This window comes from Miniopterus natalensis, chromosome X (genome assembly GCF_054644295.1).
Source record: "Miniopterus natalensis isolate mMinNat1 chromosome X, mMinNat1.hap1, whole genome shotgun sequence".
In the NCBI taxonomy this organism is placed as follows: Eukaryota; Metazoa; Chordata; class Mammalia; order Chiroptera; family Miniopteridae; genus Miniopterus; species Miniopterus natalensis.
The window spans coordinates 5,240,887-5,258,921 of record NC_142103.1 but is presented as its reverse complement, the minus strand read 5'-3'; the positions used below and the strand labels follow the sequence as shown (position 1 = coordinate 5,258,921).

Here is an 18,035-nt window from a genome sequence, read left to right as displayed (position 1 = left end):
GAAATTAATTTCTCAAACAGATGAAATTGAGAGTAAACAATTAGGAATCACAAATTCTTCTGGGAAACGTATGAGTTACAAAGTGAAAGAAATACGCCATTTTTATAGTGGTGATTTCTGAAATGAATTGCTTAACAAGGTGATGAGATATCATATTTGGACTAAAAGTTAACTTTTCTATCTTATTGAAGTTCTTATTTATTTTGTTACTTCCATAATTTCCATCCTGACTCTCTCTTAGTCTTAGCTCAATGTTTTGAACATACTGAGCCCTCTACCTGGAATGAGTTTGCTCTCTTTTTGCTTGATTTACTCCTTTTTCAAAATTGATTGAGAGAGCAGGGGGAGGGAGAACATTGATTCGTTGTTCCACTTATTTATACATTCATTGGTTGGTTCTAGTATGTTCTCTGACAAGAGGAGATCAAGCCCGCAACCTTGGCGCATCAGAATTACGCTCTAATCAACTGAGCAACCCATCCAGGGCCTTGCTTGCCTTACTCTTAATGGTCATGCAAGACTTGGTTTGGGAATCACCACCTTCTACATTAGCTACCTACACTTGTACATTTTTCCCTACTCCGTTCTTAATTAGGTGGACATTTTGTGGGCAACCAAAGCCACTTGTGCTCCTTCAAGCTTCTCTCATAGTCCCTCTTATACTGGGTTGTAATATTCTGTTTACTTTACTATATCCCAATGACTGTGAGCTCCATGAATGCAAGGACAGTCTTATTCACCTTTGGGTCCAATGATACAACTTCTGTATCATTTTTCCATGTAACTACATAAGCAATAAAAAGTATGTTAAATGTGACTTCAAATTATATTATAAATCAATTGTAATCAAATCAGTGTGGTACTGGCATAAAAACAGACATATAGAGATCATTGGAACAGAATAGAGAACCCAGAAATAAACCCATTCATTTACAGTCAATTGATATTCAAAAAGGGTGCAAAAAACAGACAATGGGAAAATAATAGTCTCTTCAACAAATGGTGCTGGGAAAACTGGATATCTACAAGCAAAAGAATGAAATTGGATCTCTATCTCACACAATCCACAAAAATTAACACCAAATGGATTAAAGACTTAAAAAGAAAACACAGGGAGAAACATTCCTGACACTGATCTTGGCGGTAATTTTTTTTGGATATAACACCAAAAGCACAGGCAACAAAAGCAAAAATAGACAAATGAGATTACACCAAACTAAAAAGCTTCTGCAAAGCACAGAAAAGAATCAACAAAATGAAAAGGCAACTTATGAAATGGGAAAAATATTTGCAAAACATATATCCAATAAGGGATTAATATCAAAAGTATATAAATAATTCCTATAACTAAATACCCAAAATACAAATAGCCTGATTTAAAATAGGAAAATGACCTACACTGACACCCTTCAAAAGAAGAAATTGGAATGGCCAATGTTGTATGAATAGGTGCTCATTATCTCTAAGCACAATGAGATATTCTTTCACATCTATTAGGATGGATATTGTCAAAAAGATGAAAGATAAGTATTGGTGACAATGTGGAGAAAAGAGAACCCTTGTATACTGATGGTTAGAATGTAAATTCATACTGCTCTTTTGGAAAAAGGTATGGAGTTTCCTCAAAATATTAAAACTAAAACGACCATATGATATAGCATTCCCACTTCTGGGTATAGATCCAAGAGAATCTAAAACAGGATTGCAAAGAGATATCTGCACTTCCATGTTCACTGCAGCATTATTCATAATAGCCAAAATATGGAAACAACCTAAATGTCCTTTGACAGATTAATGGAAAATGAAAATGTAACAGACACACACACACACACACACACACACAATGGGATATTATTCATCCTTTAAAAAGAAAATCTTGCCATTTGCAACAACATGGATGAACTTGGAAGATATTATGCTAAGTGAAATAAGCCAAACACAATCAGTAAGATAAATGCTGTGTGATCTCACTAATACGTGGAATTTAAAATAATCAAACTTGGCCCAGCTGGGCGTGGATCAGCGCTTGAGCGTCAACCTAGGATCCAGGAGATCAGGGTTCAATTCTCAGTCAGGGCATATGCCCAGGTTGCGGGCTGCAGCCAGTCAATGACTCTCTCATCATTGATGTTTCTATCTCTCTCTCTGCCTCTCCCTCCCTCTCTCTGAAATCAATAAAGATATAAAATAAATAAATAAATAAATTAATTAATTAATTAATTAATTAATTAATTAAATTATCAAACTCATAGAAACAGAGAGTAGGATGATGGTTGCCAGGGCCTGGAGAGGGAAACGGAAATGGAATGATGCTGGCCAAAGCATACTAACTTTCACTAACACAAGATGAAAAAGTTCTGGAGACACAATGTACAACATGACGACTATGATTAGTACTAATTTTTCGTATATTAAAATTTGCTAAGAGGATATATCGTAAATCTTTTACACATACATACACACACAGCAACTATGTAGAGACGATGGATATGTTAACAAGTTGGATTTTGGCGATAATTTCACAATGTATATGTATATCTAAACATCAAGTTATATACCTTAAATATATACAGTTTTTATGTCAATAATATCTCAATAAAGTTGTTAAAATTTTTGCTGAATGCCTATGTAACTTCACAGCTAATCCCTCTGGAGAAGCAATTTGACTGCTTAAGAGCCATCATTTTAATCTTAAATGCTGTAAAATGAGGTAATATCTTATATTTCTTTCTTTTTAATTAATGTTTACTTTATGTAATGACTATGTATTTACAAGGGAGAACCAATGTTGAAGCTAAAAATTGGAGGAAACTGAACTATTGGAACAGCCATTACTCTGGAAATGACTATGAAGATATTCAGAGAATACACTAGAAATTATTAACTCCAAGAACAATTTGAGGTATTATGTTCCCTCATTCTATCAAACTCAAGACAAGGTTGACTCCATTTTGGGGCTCTTTCCATTTGTTCTTATTTACTTGTTTGCATCAAGACATAGATTCATTTTCTTTTAAAAATTATTTTTATTGTTGATAGTATTATAAATGCTCCCCTTTTTTTCTCCCCCTTTTCCTCCACCACCCAGTTCCTGTCTCGCCCTGGGCCTTCACCACCTTATGCCTATAAATTCTTTGGTTAATCTCCTTCTGATCCCCCTCCCCTCTTCCCTCTGAGATTACTCAGTCAGTTCCATGTTTCCATGACTCTGGTTCTATTTTACTCATCAGTTTATTGTGTTCATTGGATTCCACATATAAGTGAGATCATGTGATATTTGTCTTTCTATGACTGGCTTATTTTGCTTAGGTATTATTCAGTCAATGAAAATAAAGAGATAGACAGATATACATCAACATGGAAAACTGTCCAAGATCTACAGTTAATTGAAAAGAGCAAGATGGAGAACAGTAAGTCCAACAAGGTACCATAATTTAATTGTTCACAAAAGTGTTAGTATACACATAATAAAAATCCTCTGAAGGAATATACAGAAATTGTTCACAGTGGTAACCTCTAGGGATGAAAATAGGAAGGAAATGCATGTGAACTTTAATGTCTATTTTAAGTATGTCTCAATTGTCTAAAATATTACAAAATAAGTGCATTATTTTTATGGTAAAATAGACTTATTTCTGCAAAGTTTTATTTAATTAACATGGTTCCCATTGTTAAGCATGTTTTTTAGCTTGATATATATGTTGAACTATTTCTCTTAAATTATTTGAAGAAATACTAAGGCTTCCCTAATTCCACAGGATAAGATATTTAGTTTTTAAATTTATGAAAACTTTAGAATGATGATTCATTAATGTTTTAGTTTGACCTTTTCAGGCACATGTCAAAAGTGATTATACATTTCACTAAAATATATAAGGACACATGACAAAAGATGCAGAAAAGCTGTACGCTGAAAACTACAAATCATTGCAGATATAAACTAATGAAGACCTAAATAAATGATAGTATGGAAGAAACACTTTATAGAGAAAGATGTTTTAGTGGATTGAATGTTGCTCCACCAAAAAAAATGTATAAGTCCTTGCCCCGGTACTTGTGTGAATGTGACTGTAATTGGAAAAAAAATTATTTGCAAATGTAAATAAAGAATATCAAGATGAGATCATCCTGAGTTATCTGTATAGGCCCTGAATCAAATGACACATGTCCGTATAAGAAGAGGTAAAAATACAGAATACACAAAGGAGAGACACAGGGGAGAAGGTTATGAGAAGATGAAAGTAGAGATTGGAATTATGCAGCTCCAGGTCTAGGAATGGCCTAGAGTCACCAGAAAAAATGGGAAAACTAAGGAAAGATTCTTCCCTAGATCCTTAAAAGAGAGTGCAGTCCTGTTAACACCATGCTTTCAAACTTCAGGTCTCCAGAATTACGAAAAAATAAATTTCTATTTGAAGGCACCAGTTAGTTTGTGGTAAGTTTTTATAGCAACCTTAGGAAACTAATAAACAGATATAAAAATTACAGTGACCTTCTCATCAAAAACTATACAGATCCTAGCCAGTGTGGCTCAGTGGTTGAACACTGACCTCTGATCCAGGAGATCTCGGTTTGATTCCCGGTCAGGGTACATGCCTGGGTTGTGGGCTCGACCCCCAGTAGGGGGTGTGCAGGAGGCAGAAAATCAATGACTCTTTCATCATTGATGTTTCAGTCTCTCTCCTTCTCCCTTCCTTTCTCTAAATCAGTAAAGAAATATTTTTTAAAAAAACAACAAACTATGCAGAAAAAATAGTGTGAAGTGAAATATTTAGAATATTGAAAGAAAAAAATCCACCAACCTAGAATTCTAATCCAGCAAAATTGTTCTTCAAATGCAAAGCAAAAATAAAGCCTTTTTCATACAAACAAACCTGAGGAAATTCATTGTCCATAAATGCACCTTGCAAAAAATGTTCAAAATAAGTTATTCAGACAGAAGAGAAAATATACAGGTAAAAACCTTGGCTCTACATAAAATAAAGACATTAAAGAAGGAAAAAGTGAAGAAGAAATAAAATGATATATTTTTCTCACTCTTAATTGATCTGATTGACAGCAGCTTAGTAATAATGCAATGGGTTATTGTAGCAATGCATAAGGAAAAAAAAATGAATAATAGCAATGTCACAAGGGATGGGTGGAAGGAATTGGAAATAATTTTAAATAAAATACTTATACCATATATGAAACTGTTTAGAGTTATTTGAAGGTCGACTTACATGAGTTAAAATGTATATTGTAAACTAGAATAACCATTAATTTTTTTAAAGAAGTATATTTGATAAGTCAGACAGAGAGAGACAAATACTTATATGTGGAATCCAAAAACACTGAACTCAAAAAAATACAGAAAAGCTTGGTAGTTGTCTGGAGAGAGGTACAAACTTCTAGTTATAAGATGAATACATTCTGGGATGTAATACACAGCATGGTAACTGTAGTTAACAATATATTGTATAATTGGAAGTTGCTAAGAGTAGATTTTAAAAGTTCTCACCACAACACAGAAATTGTATTTATATGAGGTGAAAGATCTGTTAAACTAACCTTATTGTGGTAATCATTTTGCAATACATATGCACATCAAATTATTATATTGTATACCTTAAAATTATTTGATGTTATATATTAATTATATCTCAATAAAGCTGGAAAAAAGTATATTTGATACACCAAGAGACTGATTAAGAGGAGATAAATGAAATCATATTAAATAATGAAAATCAGAGAAGGCAGAAAAAAAGGAGGAACAAAATAAATGTTGAATAAATTAAGTGAATCAGAAAAAGTTTCAAATCTGGTAAATATTAATCTAACTATAGCAACAGTCACTTTAAATGTGAATGATTCATATGTACACATTAAAAGACACATAATCAAAGTGATAGATAATAATTTCCAATCATATTTTGTCTAAAAGGAATTTATTTTAAATATAAAGATTCAGATAGGCTAAAAGTAAATGAATGGAAAAATTATACCATATTAACAATAAAAAGCTGCTGTAGTTATATTAATTTTACAGAAGCAGACTTTAGAACAAGGGAAATCATGAGATAAAGAGAGGCATTACATAATAAAAAAGGAGTCAATTCTCCAAGCATATACAGCAATATTAAATGGATAGCAACTAAAAACAAAGTGACAGAATATGTAACACAAAATCTGATAGAGATAAAAAGAGAAATAGAAAAATCCATTATTATAGTGGTATTGGAGACTTCAATACCACTCTGTCAGTAATTGATAGATCAAACAGGCAGAAAATCAGTAGGGATACAGGTGACCTGAACAGCACTATCGATCAACTTGATCTACTTGACATTTATATAATACTCCATCCAACAACAACAGAATGCATATTATCCTGGAGTGACATAAAACATTTATCAAGATAGGGCAAATTCAAAGCCATTAAATACACCTTAACAAAGTTAAGAGAATAGAAATCATACAAAGTATATTCAAAAACTACAAAGGAATTAAATGGAAAATAAATAACAAGAAAGTAAAGTATATCCCAAATATTTGAAAATTATCCAACATACTTCTAAATAATTCATGGGACAAAGAAAAAAACCCAAAGAGATTAAAAATATAGTTTCAAAAGCACTGCCTTTGAACCTGATCTGTCTTGTTTGTAGCTTCACGGGCCAAGCAACAGTGTTAGAGCATAAGGACTTATAGCTGGGGCTCTTCAGCTCTCAACTGAACTGCTCTTTTAAAAACAAGCCATTTAATAAATAAAACTTAATAAGATTTTAGGGAAAAGTAATTAGAGTAAAAATCAATGAACCTGAAAACAGAAAAACAATAGAGAAAATCAATGAAACCCAAAGCTGGTTCTTTGGAATTATCAATAAAATTGATAAGCTTTTAGTCAGACTAACCGAGAATAAACAAGACAGAATTACCAATATCACAATGAACTAGGGATCATCACTGCTGATTCCATGGACATTACAAGAACAATAATGAAATACAGTCAATCTTGGTTCTCTAACATCTCCCATCTTACACAATTCAGTTCTCAATCAATTCGTTATAGAAAAAAAAATGTCTCTGTTAACTTCAATTGATGACCTGACAATCCTTTCATGCTCATACATCAGCATGACAAAAAGTGTCTCTCAGGCCAGAAATAAAGGAGAGAATGTGCCAGTATGAATCAGTTTACAGCTAAACTGCCTTGTTAACATCTCAAGAAATTGTGTGGTGAATATTTGTGGGTGTGTTTTTCTGTTTTGTTTTTTTTTGTTTCGCTTCTGTTGCCTGTGAAATGGATAATTAGCACAATTTTAAAACATAAACAGGCCATTAAAAGATGTTGATGTTGCTAAAGATGTGAAAGAAACAATGATCACAGGCAATTGAAGAGGTAGAATAACTGTTGTTGATTTGGATAAATGAAAAGCAGTTAGCCAGTGACAGCATTTCTGACACAATGATATGTGAAAAAGCAAAGATGTCACATGTTGACCTTCAGAAAGACACCCCTGAAATGAGTGCTGGAAGTTATTCATTTAAGGTTAGTAGGGGGTGGTTCAATAAATTTAAGAAAAGAAGTGTTTGTTTACAGATTAAACAGTACATTAGACATGTATTTTACATAAAAAGGTTAAAATATGGAAGCATTTGGGGGTTTAGAATGAATTAATTCAATGTACAGTATTTCTAATGGGAAAAAATGATATAGTTTTCAAACAAATCGCTTCTCCAATAGCCTTCCGGAAAAAATTAAGTTTGAAAACTGAGGTTCCGCTGTACATGAACATGAATGCTACACCTAGCAAAGCTGGCCTTCACAATGAAGTCACAATAAAGACTTTCTCAGACAAAAAGCTGAAGAGCATCATCACTAGATCTCAACATCGCTAGGCCTTACCAGAAATGCTAAAGGGAGCTCTTTGAGTTGAAATCACATGATAGTATATAAAGAAAATCCTAGAAACTCAACAGAAAATCCTGTTGGAAATAATAGGCAAATTCAGTAAAGTTCTAGGATACAAAATCAGCATACAAAAATAAGTGGTATTTCTATACACAACGAGCAATTGAAAAGAAAATGAAGAAAACAATCCCGCTTGGCCAGTGTGGCTCAGTGGCTGAGCTTCAACTTATGATCCAGGAGACTGAGGTTCGATTTCCAGTCAGGGCACACGCCCAGGTTGCAGGCTCAATCCCCAGTAGGGGGCCTGCAGGAGGCAGCTGATCAATGACTCTCATCATTGATGTTTCTATCTCTCTCCCCCTCCCTCTCACTTCCTCTCTCTGAAATCAATAAAGACATATTTTTTTAAAAAAAGAAAACAATCCCATTCATAGTAGCAACAAAAAGATTAAAATACTTAACAATAAATGTAACCAAAGAAGTGAAAGACTTGTATATTGAAAACTATAAAATATCAAGAAGGTAATTTAAAAACACAGAGATAAATGGAAAACTTCTGTGTTCATAGATGGGAAGAATCAATATTGTTAAAATGTCCTTACTACCCAGAGTAATCTACAAATTCAATGCAATTAAAATTCCAATGGCATTCTTCACAGAAATAGGAAAAAAAATCAAGTCCTAAAGTTTACGTGGAACCAAAAAAAGGCCCTGAATAGACAATGCAAACTTGAACAAGAAAAACAATGCTGGAAGTATCATCCTTCATGATTTCAAAATATATTAGAAAGCTGTAGTAATCAAACAGTGTGATGCTAGCATAAAAACAGACACATGGACCAGTGGAAAAGAATAAAGAGCTCAGCAATAAGTCCACACATCTACAGACAACTGATCCTGGACAAGAGTACCAAGAACACACAACAGGGAAATGATAATCTCTTCAATAAATGATTGAGAAAACAAGATATCCACATGCAGAAGACTGAAATTGGACCCCTACCTCACACAATATACAAAAATCAACTCCGAATGGATTAAAGACTTAAATGTAAGACCAAAAACTTTAAAACTACTAGAAGAAAATACAGACATTGGTCTTGGCAATGATTTATTGGATATGTCATCAAAAGCACAGATAACTAAAGCAAAAATAGAAAGTGGGATTACATCAAACTAAAAGCTTCTGCATAGCAAAAAAAAACAATCAATAGAGTGAGAAGGCAACATATGAAATGGGAAAATATTTACAAATCATAAATATTATTTGGGATTAATGTTCAAAATTTATAAGGAACTCAGACAACTTAATAGCAAAAAGTAAATAACTTGAATAAGAAACAGGCTAAGGACCACAATAGAAATTTTTCAAAAGACATACAAATAGCCAACAGGTATATGAGAAAGTGCTCAGCATCACTGATAAAATAAATGCAAGTCAAAACCACAATGAGATATCACTTCACACATGTGAGGATGGCCATTATCAAAATGACAAGGGATAACAAATGTTGGTAAAAATGTGAGGCAAAAGGTACCTTTGTACACTGTCAGTGGGAATGTAAATTGGTATAGCCACTATGGAAGATAGTATGTAGGTTTCTCAAAAAATTAATAATACAACTACAATATGATCCAGCATTCCCACTTCTGGGTATAAATCCAAAGGAAATGAAATCACTATCTGAAAGAGGTATCTATCTGCACTCCCATGTCCACTGCAGCATGATTCACAATACCAAGATATAAAAATCATCTAAGTGTCAGTTGATGGATGAATAAAGAAAATTATACACACACACACACACACAGGTGGGGCAAAAGTAGGTTTACAGTTGTGAGTACATGAAACACAGTTTATTCTTGTATTATTATTTATTAATTATTGTATTATTGCCCATATGAACAACTGTAAACCCACTTTTGCCCCACCCTGGGGAAAGAGAGAATATATTACTCAGTTTTTAAAAAGGAAGAAGGAATCCTATTTGTGTCAACATTGATGAACCTGGAGGCCATTATTCTATGTGAAACAAGTCAGAAACAGAAAAATATGTACTGCATGGTCTACCATATGTGGAATCTAAAAATATCAAATTCACAAAAGCAGAGTGGGATGGTGGTTGCCAGGGGCTGAGGTATAGGGGAAATGAGGCGATAGTGGTCATAAGGTAAAAAGGTTCAGTTATGCAGGATGAATAAGTTCTGGGGATCTAATGTATAACATGGTGACTATGGTTAAACATACTCTATTATATACAGTAAAACCTCAATATAACGGTCTAATTTGGGTGAGGGGGTGCCCATTAAAGCATAAAGTCCTTATATAATAAAGTAGGTTTTCTGAATGCATATGTTACAAAATTGACAAATTATTTTACCTGCTTTTATTTATGTAGACATGTTTGTGTATTTAAAATTAAGTATGTATGAAAAGTTTCATTTTACAGAAAAGTTTTCTATACGTATTACTCTAATTTTAAATATATACTGAATAAGTTTAGTAAATGTGTGTATTTCCTGCTCACCTTGAGTAAACAAAGGCACATGGCTGGGGTGTGGCTTTGCTCGAATGTGAACATGGCCAGCATGCATTAAAACTGCTCCAGAAAGTCACACCACCTTACAATAGAACCAATTATGGAGTGATGCAGTGTGACCACGTGCTAATCATTCACAGAACATTGTTTACCAGTGGTGACTATTGGATTTAAATATGTATAGTTGTAGATATGTAATATTTATTCATGTTTGTGAAATTACTGATTGTTTTTTCCACCATATGGCCTATTCACTAAAAATTGGTTAAAAATAACAGTGAATTAATAACAAAAAATAGCCTGTTAATTTAACTTTAAACAAATCTTGGTTAAAAGCATTTTTAAATTAACAGTGTCAATTATCGCATATGACATATAGACCAGAAGTTTTGTCCATTAAATCTAAAGTCCATTAAATCAAGGTCTGCAAAATTGAGAGTTTACTGTATAGTATGTGAAATTTGCTGAGAGAGTTCACCTTATGTGTTCTCACCACATACAAAAAATTGTAAACATGGGAGTTGATGGGCATGCTAATTAGCTGGTCATAATCATTACACAATGTATAAACATATTTAAAATCACATTGTATACTTTAAACTCAATTTTTGTCAAGTATAGTTTTAAAAAGCTGGAAAAATAAAAATAAAAATTTTAAAGACACTGCCCTTTAAAGTTGACACTACAACCTTTTATTGATTTATTTTTGGGAAAATGAACAAAGTGTAGGGTAATAAATGCACTATGAATTTTTTAAAATACCCCATTGACAACAGCATGAAAATGCAAAAATTACCTAAGAAGAAGTTTCACAAAAATGTTCAATATCTTCATGGAGGCACCTCTAAAATTTTCATGATAGACTGAGAATATTGGAAATATGTCACTTGTCTTCAAGTAACTTTCAGATTTATTGCCTTACCTGCATATGCCAAGATGACAAGCTTGGGCTGCTGTCTTCCACTCCTGGTTTGAGGTGGATGGACTGAGGTCTGCAGAGGGAGAAGGACAACTAAGTCCCAGGAGTCAAGGCAAGATGATGATCCTGATGGAGGACTAAGAACTCCCACCACAGAAGAGACTGGTCTTCAGGCCCATCCTACCGCAGCTGTTAGCCTTGGGAGACCTTGGGACATGATGGCGAAATGTGCCAATCCTGACTTCTATCAGGAGATGGGCTACATTTTCAGGGAGGTGATGGCTTTGATATGATGGGGAAAGATTCAGGTGAGCAGAGGGAGTAATCCTAGGCCCTGCCAGACATCAAAGTAAGAACCTTTAAAGAGGGTTGATTTTGCCACCCACCCCAGACAGAGGAGCCCCACAGAAATGCAGCCCTGCTTTCAGCCCTGGGAGGTCCCAGGGAGGCACCACCACCCTGTGTATTTCTGTGATGTGCATCTCAGGGAGAAAGGGGCCTTATGAATGCAGAGGGTACAGGAGAAAATATGAATACCTTGTGGACGACTGAGGGAAACCCCCAACCTAGAACTACATAGGGAGCCACACAGAAACCTACCTTGTCCTTGCTGTTAGTCTGGTATACTCCATGCAGGCCTGTCAGGTTGAGGTCCCGCGTCACTCCTGTCTTGGTGAGGTAAGGGTCCTGATGTGAGGGGTGAGGCCTTAGGTTGGCGGAGGGAGGAGACTCAGGCAGTAGAAATCAAGGCAAGTACTTAAGGGTTTTCCCATTCTAAGTAGAATGGGACCCACCCCCTCAGCTCCGACTATGAGCCCTGGAAAATGCAAGGCAGAGTACCTGCATGTTTTGTATTCCGACTTTTGCCCTGGGAATCTGAAAGAGGCAAGATTTCCTCTGAGGGGGCTGGACTTAGTTCAGCAGAAGGAAGAGTCTCAGGCCCTGTCAGGTTTCAAACGGCGGCTCCAGAGGGAGGAGTGAGGGAACAACCACCATAGTTAGAAGGGGTGCTCAGTCAGTCAGACTCTGCCCCGGCACCCGGCAGAGTTCCGGAAGTGACGTGACGGACTTCCGCCTTGGGAATCTGAGGGAGAAGAAGCTTCCTGCTGGACTCAGATCAGCGGACGGAGGAGTGTGTGGCCAGGCCTTAAGGTGAGGACGCTGAGAAAAAACTGAAGGGAGCTCTCACCACAAAGAGAAGGTGCCCTTTCCCTGATCTTGTCTTTGTTGTCTGCCCTGGAAGTTCCTAGGCAGGGCCTCGAACATTTTGTATCTGGACCGCCATCTTGGGAGCCTGAGGAAAGGGAGACTTTTTACAGAGGGATGAGAGAAGTGTCCCAGGTTCTGCGAGGCGTTGACAGGACCCTTATTGGAAGGATGAGGAGACCTCCTATCATACAGAAAAGAGCCCACAGACACGCATTCCTGCTGTCAGCCTTTAGAGGACCAGGACATTTAGGCAGATTGCCTCCCGCGATACTCCATACTTACTTGTAGGTGGTATACGGGCAATAGGAGCCTTGGCCTGATGGCCGCATTCTCAGGTCTGCAGAAGGGATAGGGTGCTGTCCTTGACAGGAGTAAATATAAATTCCTTGGGAAGGACTTTGAGTATACCACAGAACCCAGAAGAATCCCCACAGAAATTCACCCTGATCCCACCGTCAGCCTTGCGGACCCCGGGAAATGCTGTTAGGCTGAACTTCTCCTTTTCTCCCCCCATTGACAAATCAGTGATCTCAGGGAGTAGTGGGTCTTGGTCTAAATGGCTCAGTCTCTTGGGATCAAAGGAAGAAGTCTTGGGCCCTTTAGGTAGGGCTGAGAGGATAGAGAGGGCCCCACAAAAACCTGCCCTTTCTCACAGCTCCGAGAGGTCCCAGATAGGGCTGTTGGGCACAGATATCCCTCCACCCTCCTTACTACTTTAGCATCTGTGGGATTTGGGTGCCGTTGTCTGAGTGAAGCAGCCTCAGGTCAGCAAAAAGGAGGCGTTTAAGGCCCTGCCAGGAGTAACTACCTTGAGGAAGACTGAGGATAACCATCAAGGCAGAACACAGACTTGTGCAGATACCCATACTGCCCCTGCTGTCAGTCCCGATAGACCCCAGGCAGGCCTTTCAGGCTCAGGCCTAGCCTTACTTCCTTCTTGGTGGTCTTAGTGAGATAACTGCTTTGGACTGAGGGTTGTAATCTGTGGTCAATAGAGGGAATAGTCCCAGCCCTTCCAGGAGTCAAAGTGAGGACTCCAAGATAGTACTGAAGACCTTCAACTGTATACAGAGGGATCTCCAGCCTTGCCCTCTTCCTGTTGTCAGCCCCTGGGAGACCCCAGTAGGGCTGTTAGGCAGAGGCATCCTCCTCCAGCCTCCTGCCCTCCCCTCAGTTCATTGTCTGGTGTCTCTGGGAGACAGAGCCTTGGCCTGAAGAATGCATCCTCAGGTCAGTAGAAGGGAAAGAATGCAGGACCTGTCAGGAGTAAATATGAATACCTTCTGGATGCTTAAGGGTAACTCCCACTTCAAAACAAAGAAGTCCTCACAGAAACCTGCCCCACCCCTGTTGTCAGCTCTGGTAGTTCCCAGGCAGGTCAGTCTGAGTCTTCCCTCATTTTCAGCTAGCATTGGAGGTCTCATGGTGGTGAAGATCTTTGTCTGAGAAAACCAGATTCAAGTCACCAGAGGGAGGAGTCCCAGTCCTTGCTGGGGATTGAGGTGAATACCTAAGGGATGACTAAGTGTACCTACCACCCCAGAACATACTGAACTTAACCCCTGCTCTCAACCCTGGGAGATCTTAAGCAGGGGTGGATGGATGTAGTCTCTTCTCATTTTTGTGTCCTTGGCCTCAGGGCAGTGAAGATCTTGGTTTGACCAGGCAACTTCATACCAGCTCAGGGAAGAGCCCCAGGATCTTCCAGGAGTTAAAGTGAGGACCTTGAATAAGAATTGAGGGTTACCCCCTCCCCAGCCCTTGGAGAGATAAGGCCCCTTGCCTGCCCTGCTTCTGCCCTTGTGCAAGGTGTCCAGATGTGGTGCATCCTCAGTCCTACCTAGCGGTATCAGGAGGTTGGACTCTGTTCAGCAGAGGGATGTCTGAAGTTCTGCCAGGAATTAATTTGAAGTTAGAGGATGGGGTGGACTTTCTACTCAAGAGCAGATGGGGCCTAGCTCCTTCTGTCAGCCATGATACGACCCAGGGCATAGTGGTTAAATCTGACACCCTCTCACTTCCTTTGCTGTCTCAGGGAATTGAAGCCTTGGTTTAAGGAGGGTGACCATAGTCAACAGAGGGAGGAATCCCAGGCCTTTCCAGGCATCAAGGTAAGGACCAAAACGATACCCCTCTTCCAGAGAGAAGGATCCCCACAAGTTCATCCAGCCCTTATTGTCAAACCAGGGAGGTCCTGGGCAGGTGTTGCCAAATGTGGTGCCCCCTCTCTTCCTCCTGTAGATACCAGGAATGTGAACTCTTGTTTTGAGAGTTTTGTCTCAGGCCAGCAGGGGGTGGGGATCCAGGCTTGACAGGAGAAATATGAGAACCCTGAGTGAACATTGAGGGTACCATCTACCCTAGAACACTGGGGACATCTAAAAGTTTGCCCCCTACTCCTGTCTGCACTAAGGAGGAGGAAGGATTGTGATTGCACTCTGAAGTCTGAAATGCCCACTCAACTCCCCTTAAAGGGGCTCAAGTAATCCCTGGCAGGGGGTAGGGGGAGCCTTTGGTCTGAGGCATGTGTCCTCAGGTCAGAAGAGCAATAGAAGCCCAAGCAGTACCCAGAGTCAGTCAGAGCCAGAACTCTGAATATCTACCAAAGGCTTCACCCACACCAGAATAGAGGGGACACCAGAGTGCCCAACCACACACACCCTACTGTCTTACCTGGAATCTACAGGCTCTGCCAGCTGGCAGCTGGCTACACCTTGAAGAGCTTGCTCAGGTCCTCGTAAAGGTTCTTAGGGGACAAGCCAATCAGCAGACCCCTAGAGCACTATCTAAGGGAAGACCTGTTAAGACAGCCTTTGTCAGGGCTGAGAAGGTTGTGTTTCTCACACTCTTCCTTTCTCCCTCAGGCTATTAGTCCCCATCACCCACCTCCTGCCTACACTCCTGCCTGCTGCCCCCAACATAACTCATCATGCCTCGCCACCGCCACCGTAAGAGGCATCAGTGCCCCAAGCCTAAACAAAGCCTTCAGGCCCAAACAAAGTCTCTGGGCCTCGTGGCTCCACAGGTTCCTGTAACTGAGGAGGAAGCTGCCCCCTCCTCTCTTTCTTCTTTGATTCAGGGCACCCCAAAGGTTGTGCCTGTTGCTGGAACACCAGGTGCTCCCCAGAGTTCCCAGAGAGCCTGCTCCTCCTCTGCTGCCATCAAAGCCACTCCATTGATCAAATCAAATGAGGGCTCCAGCAGCCAAGGAGAGGGCCCAAGCACTTCACAGGCTCCACCAAATCCTGAAGTGCTACAAAATAAGGTGTCGGAATTGGTGCACTATCTGAGTATCAAGTATGTAACAAAGGAGCCCGTCACAAAGGCAGAAATGCTGAAGAGTGTCATCAAAGAACACAAGGATCACTTCCTTGTAATCTTCAAGAAAGCCTGTGAGTGCATGGAGATTGTCTTTGGCATTGAAGTGAAGGAAGTGGACCCCGCCAGTCATGTCTACATGCTCGTCAAATTACTAGACCTCACCTACGATGGGATGCTGAGTGATGACCAGGGCATGCCCAAAACCGGCCTCCTGATACTTACCTTGGGCATAATCTTCATGGAGGGAAACCGTGCCCCAGAGGAGAGAATCTGGAAAGTGCTGAATATCATTGGGGTGAAGGCTGGGAAGAAGGATTTCATCTATGGAGAGCCCAGGAAGCTCATCACCAAAGATCTAGTGCAGGAAAAGTACCTGCAGTACCAGCAGGTGCCCAATAGTGATCCTCCACGCTATGAGTTCCTGTGGGGTCCAAGAGCCCATGCTGAAACCACCAAGATGAAAGTCCTGAAGTTTTTCACCAGGGTCACTGGGAATGATGCCACTGCCTTCCCACGCTGGTATGAGGATGCTCTGAAAGATGAGAGAGAGAGAGCCAAGGCCAGAGCTGCCACCCGTGATGGTACTACCACTATGGCCAGTAAAAGTTCCAGTGTCACATCCAGAAGCTTCTCCTGTACTGAGTGAAGTCTGAGGAAGATTCTGCACTCCGTGTAGAGGGAAATCAAGGTTCTAACTAGTGGAGGGCTGAATTGCAGATTTTATATATATTTTTTTCTTTTTGGTATGTTTCAAATGTTCTTCCTAAAAGAATTATTAGCTTCAGAGTCTAAGTTCACGAATAACATTGGTCATATATTTAGTGCTGCTTAACAGGTTTAAGAATAAGAATTTTTCTGTTCTGTAAAACAAACTGGGGAACTTTCCATCTTATTTTGTGAACTGGAACAGGATAACATGGCATTGCAATAGGAATTAGAAATGTCAAAGTGCTTAGCAATAAAATAGATGAGATCAAGAAATAGAGGAAAAATGTACAAGATGCTTATCCTAGAATTCCTATATTCCATTTAGTCTGCTGTTTTGTAAAATTAAAGACACATACCTGGATTTGTTTGGCTAATTAAAGGATGTATGCAAAATTAAATCTTAATAAATGTTAGCCCCGGCTCAATGGCTCATTTATTTTTATAGGTGTGTCTTACAGTTTAGAGAAAAATCTAGAATGGAAAACTGCTCTTAGAAGCTCCTTTGTGATTGTGAAAAAACCAGAAAGAAATCCCCACCTGGAGCAGATGTGGAAAGTATCCTCTGTTCTTGTCCCCATGCCACTGAACATAGTGCACAAACTAAGTGCTCTGTACACTTTGTCTGCAAGGATTTTCTGATAATAGGGAGATATTTCTTTGAAGTGATACTCAGAGGCTGGCACTTTTTCCTTGGCCTGGGAGAGCCAGAGCCCTCTCCACTGAAAGGACATTTTAATTAGGCTATCTTGAGTGCAATTTGGCCAGCTCTCAGCAAGGCCTAGATTTTTAGTGGGGGTGAAATGAATGAAAAGAGTGGTTTGTATGGAAGAGCAGCTGGAGGGAGGAAAAGAGTTAGTCCTTGACTCAAATTCTAGGAATTTTGAGTTGCATCCAGCTGAGGAAGACTTCCTTGTATCCAAATTAAATAATATAGCTACTAACAAGAAAAATGTACTGAGTTTTATTTACAAAGTTTAATTTTTGGCTCACTTGGTATCTTATGTACCAGAGTGATGCATATTCTCTGAGATGTCATGGAACACACACACACACAATCAGAGAAGTGAGTCTGGGGTCAAAATCATATTAGAAATTACTGCTTGTCATTAAAGATCCAATCAATGTGAGGCACTGTCCAGATGCTTTACTTACATTACATACATACCAGCAGTCCTAAAGTCAGGGCTTACCAATCCCACTTCACAGATGAAGAACCTAAGATTCCTAGCACTTGGTAACTTGCCCAAGATCATAATGTCTAATAAGTGACAGGACTAGGACTAGATCCCAGTCCTGAATTCACCTAGGCCCAGGCTGTTCCCACTCCTCCAAGCCTGAGGCAGACCTTTTGTTTCTTCATTTCTCTTCCTAGTATTCCATGTTTTTCAGGCAAAAAAAGAAGGGTGCTGTGGCTAAGGTACTAAAAGCAGGCCTAAGGAAGGAC

The 18,035-nt window shown here is 38.9% G+C and overlaps 1 protein-coding gene, 1 long non-coding RNA gene and 1 other non-coding gene across 3 annotated transcripts in view; 2 read left to right on the top strand and 1 right to left on the bottom strand.

Annotated features, from left to right (window-relative positions):
• LOC107532754 (uncharacterized) overlaps positions 1–12,044 on the bottom strand; it is a 158,700-nt gene extending 146,656 nt beyond the window's left edge. Inside the window, exons 1-2 of the long non-coding RNA XR_001602769.2 lie at positions 11,954–12,044; positions 11,357–11,426 (exon numbers count right to left, since the gene is read on the bottom strand). This is a non-coding gene — a long non-coding RNA (uncharacterized LOC107532754). The remainder of the gene's footprint in view (positions 1–11,356; positions 11,427–11,953) is intronic.
• LOC148090388 (small nucleolar RNA SNORA50) lies at positions 6,611–6,741 on the top strand. Its single transcript, XR_015713774.1, has one exon. It is a non-coding gene; the product is annotated as a small nucleolar RNA SNORA50 (small nucleolar RNA).
• Positions 12,045–15,491: 3,447 nt separating the features above from the next.
• Positions 15,492–16,529, top strand: LOC107532753 (putative MAGE domain-containing protein MAGEA13P). Its single transcript, XM_016207244.2, has one exon. The coding sequence runs from the start codon at positions 15,492–15,494 to the stop codon at positions 16,527–16,529; it is 1,038 nt and encodes a 345-aa protein (XP_016062730.2).
• Positions 16,530–18,035: the final 1,506 nt, after the last annotated feature.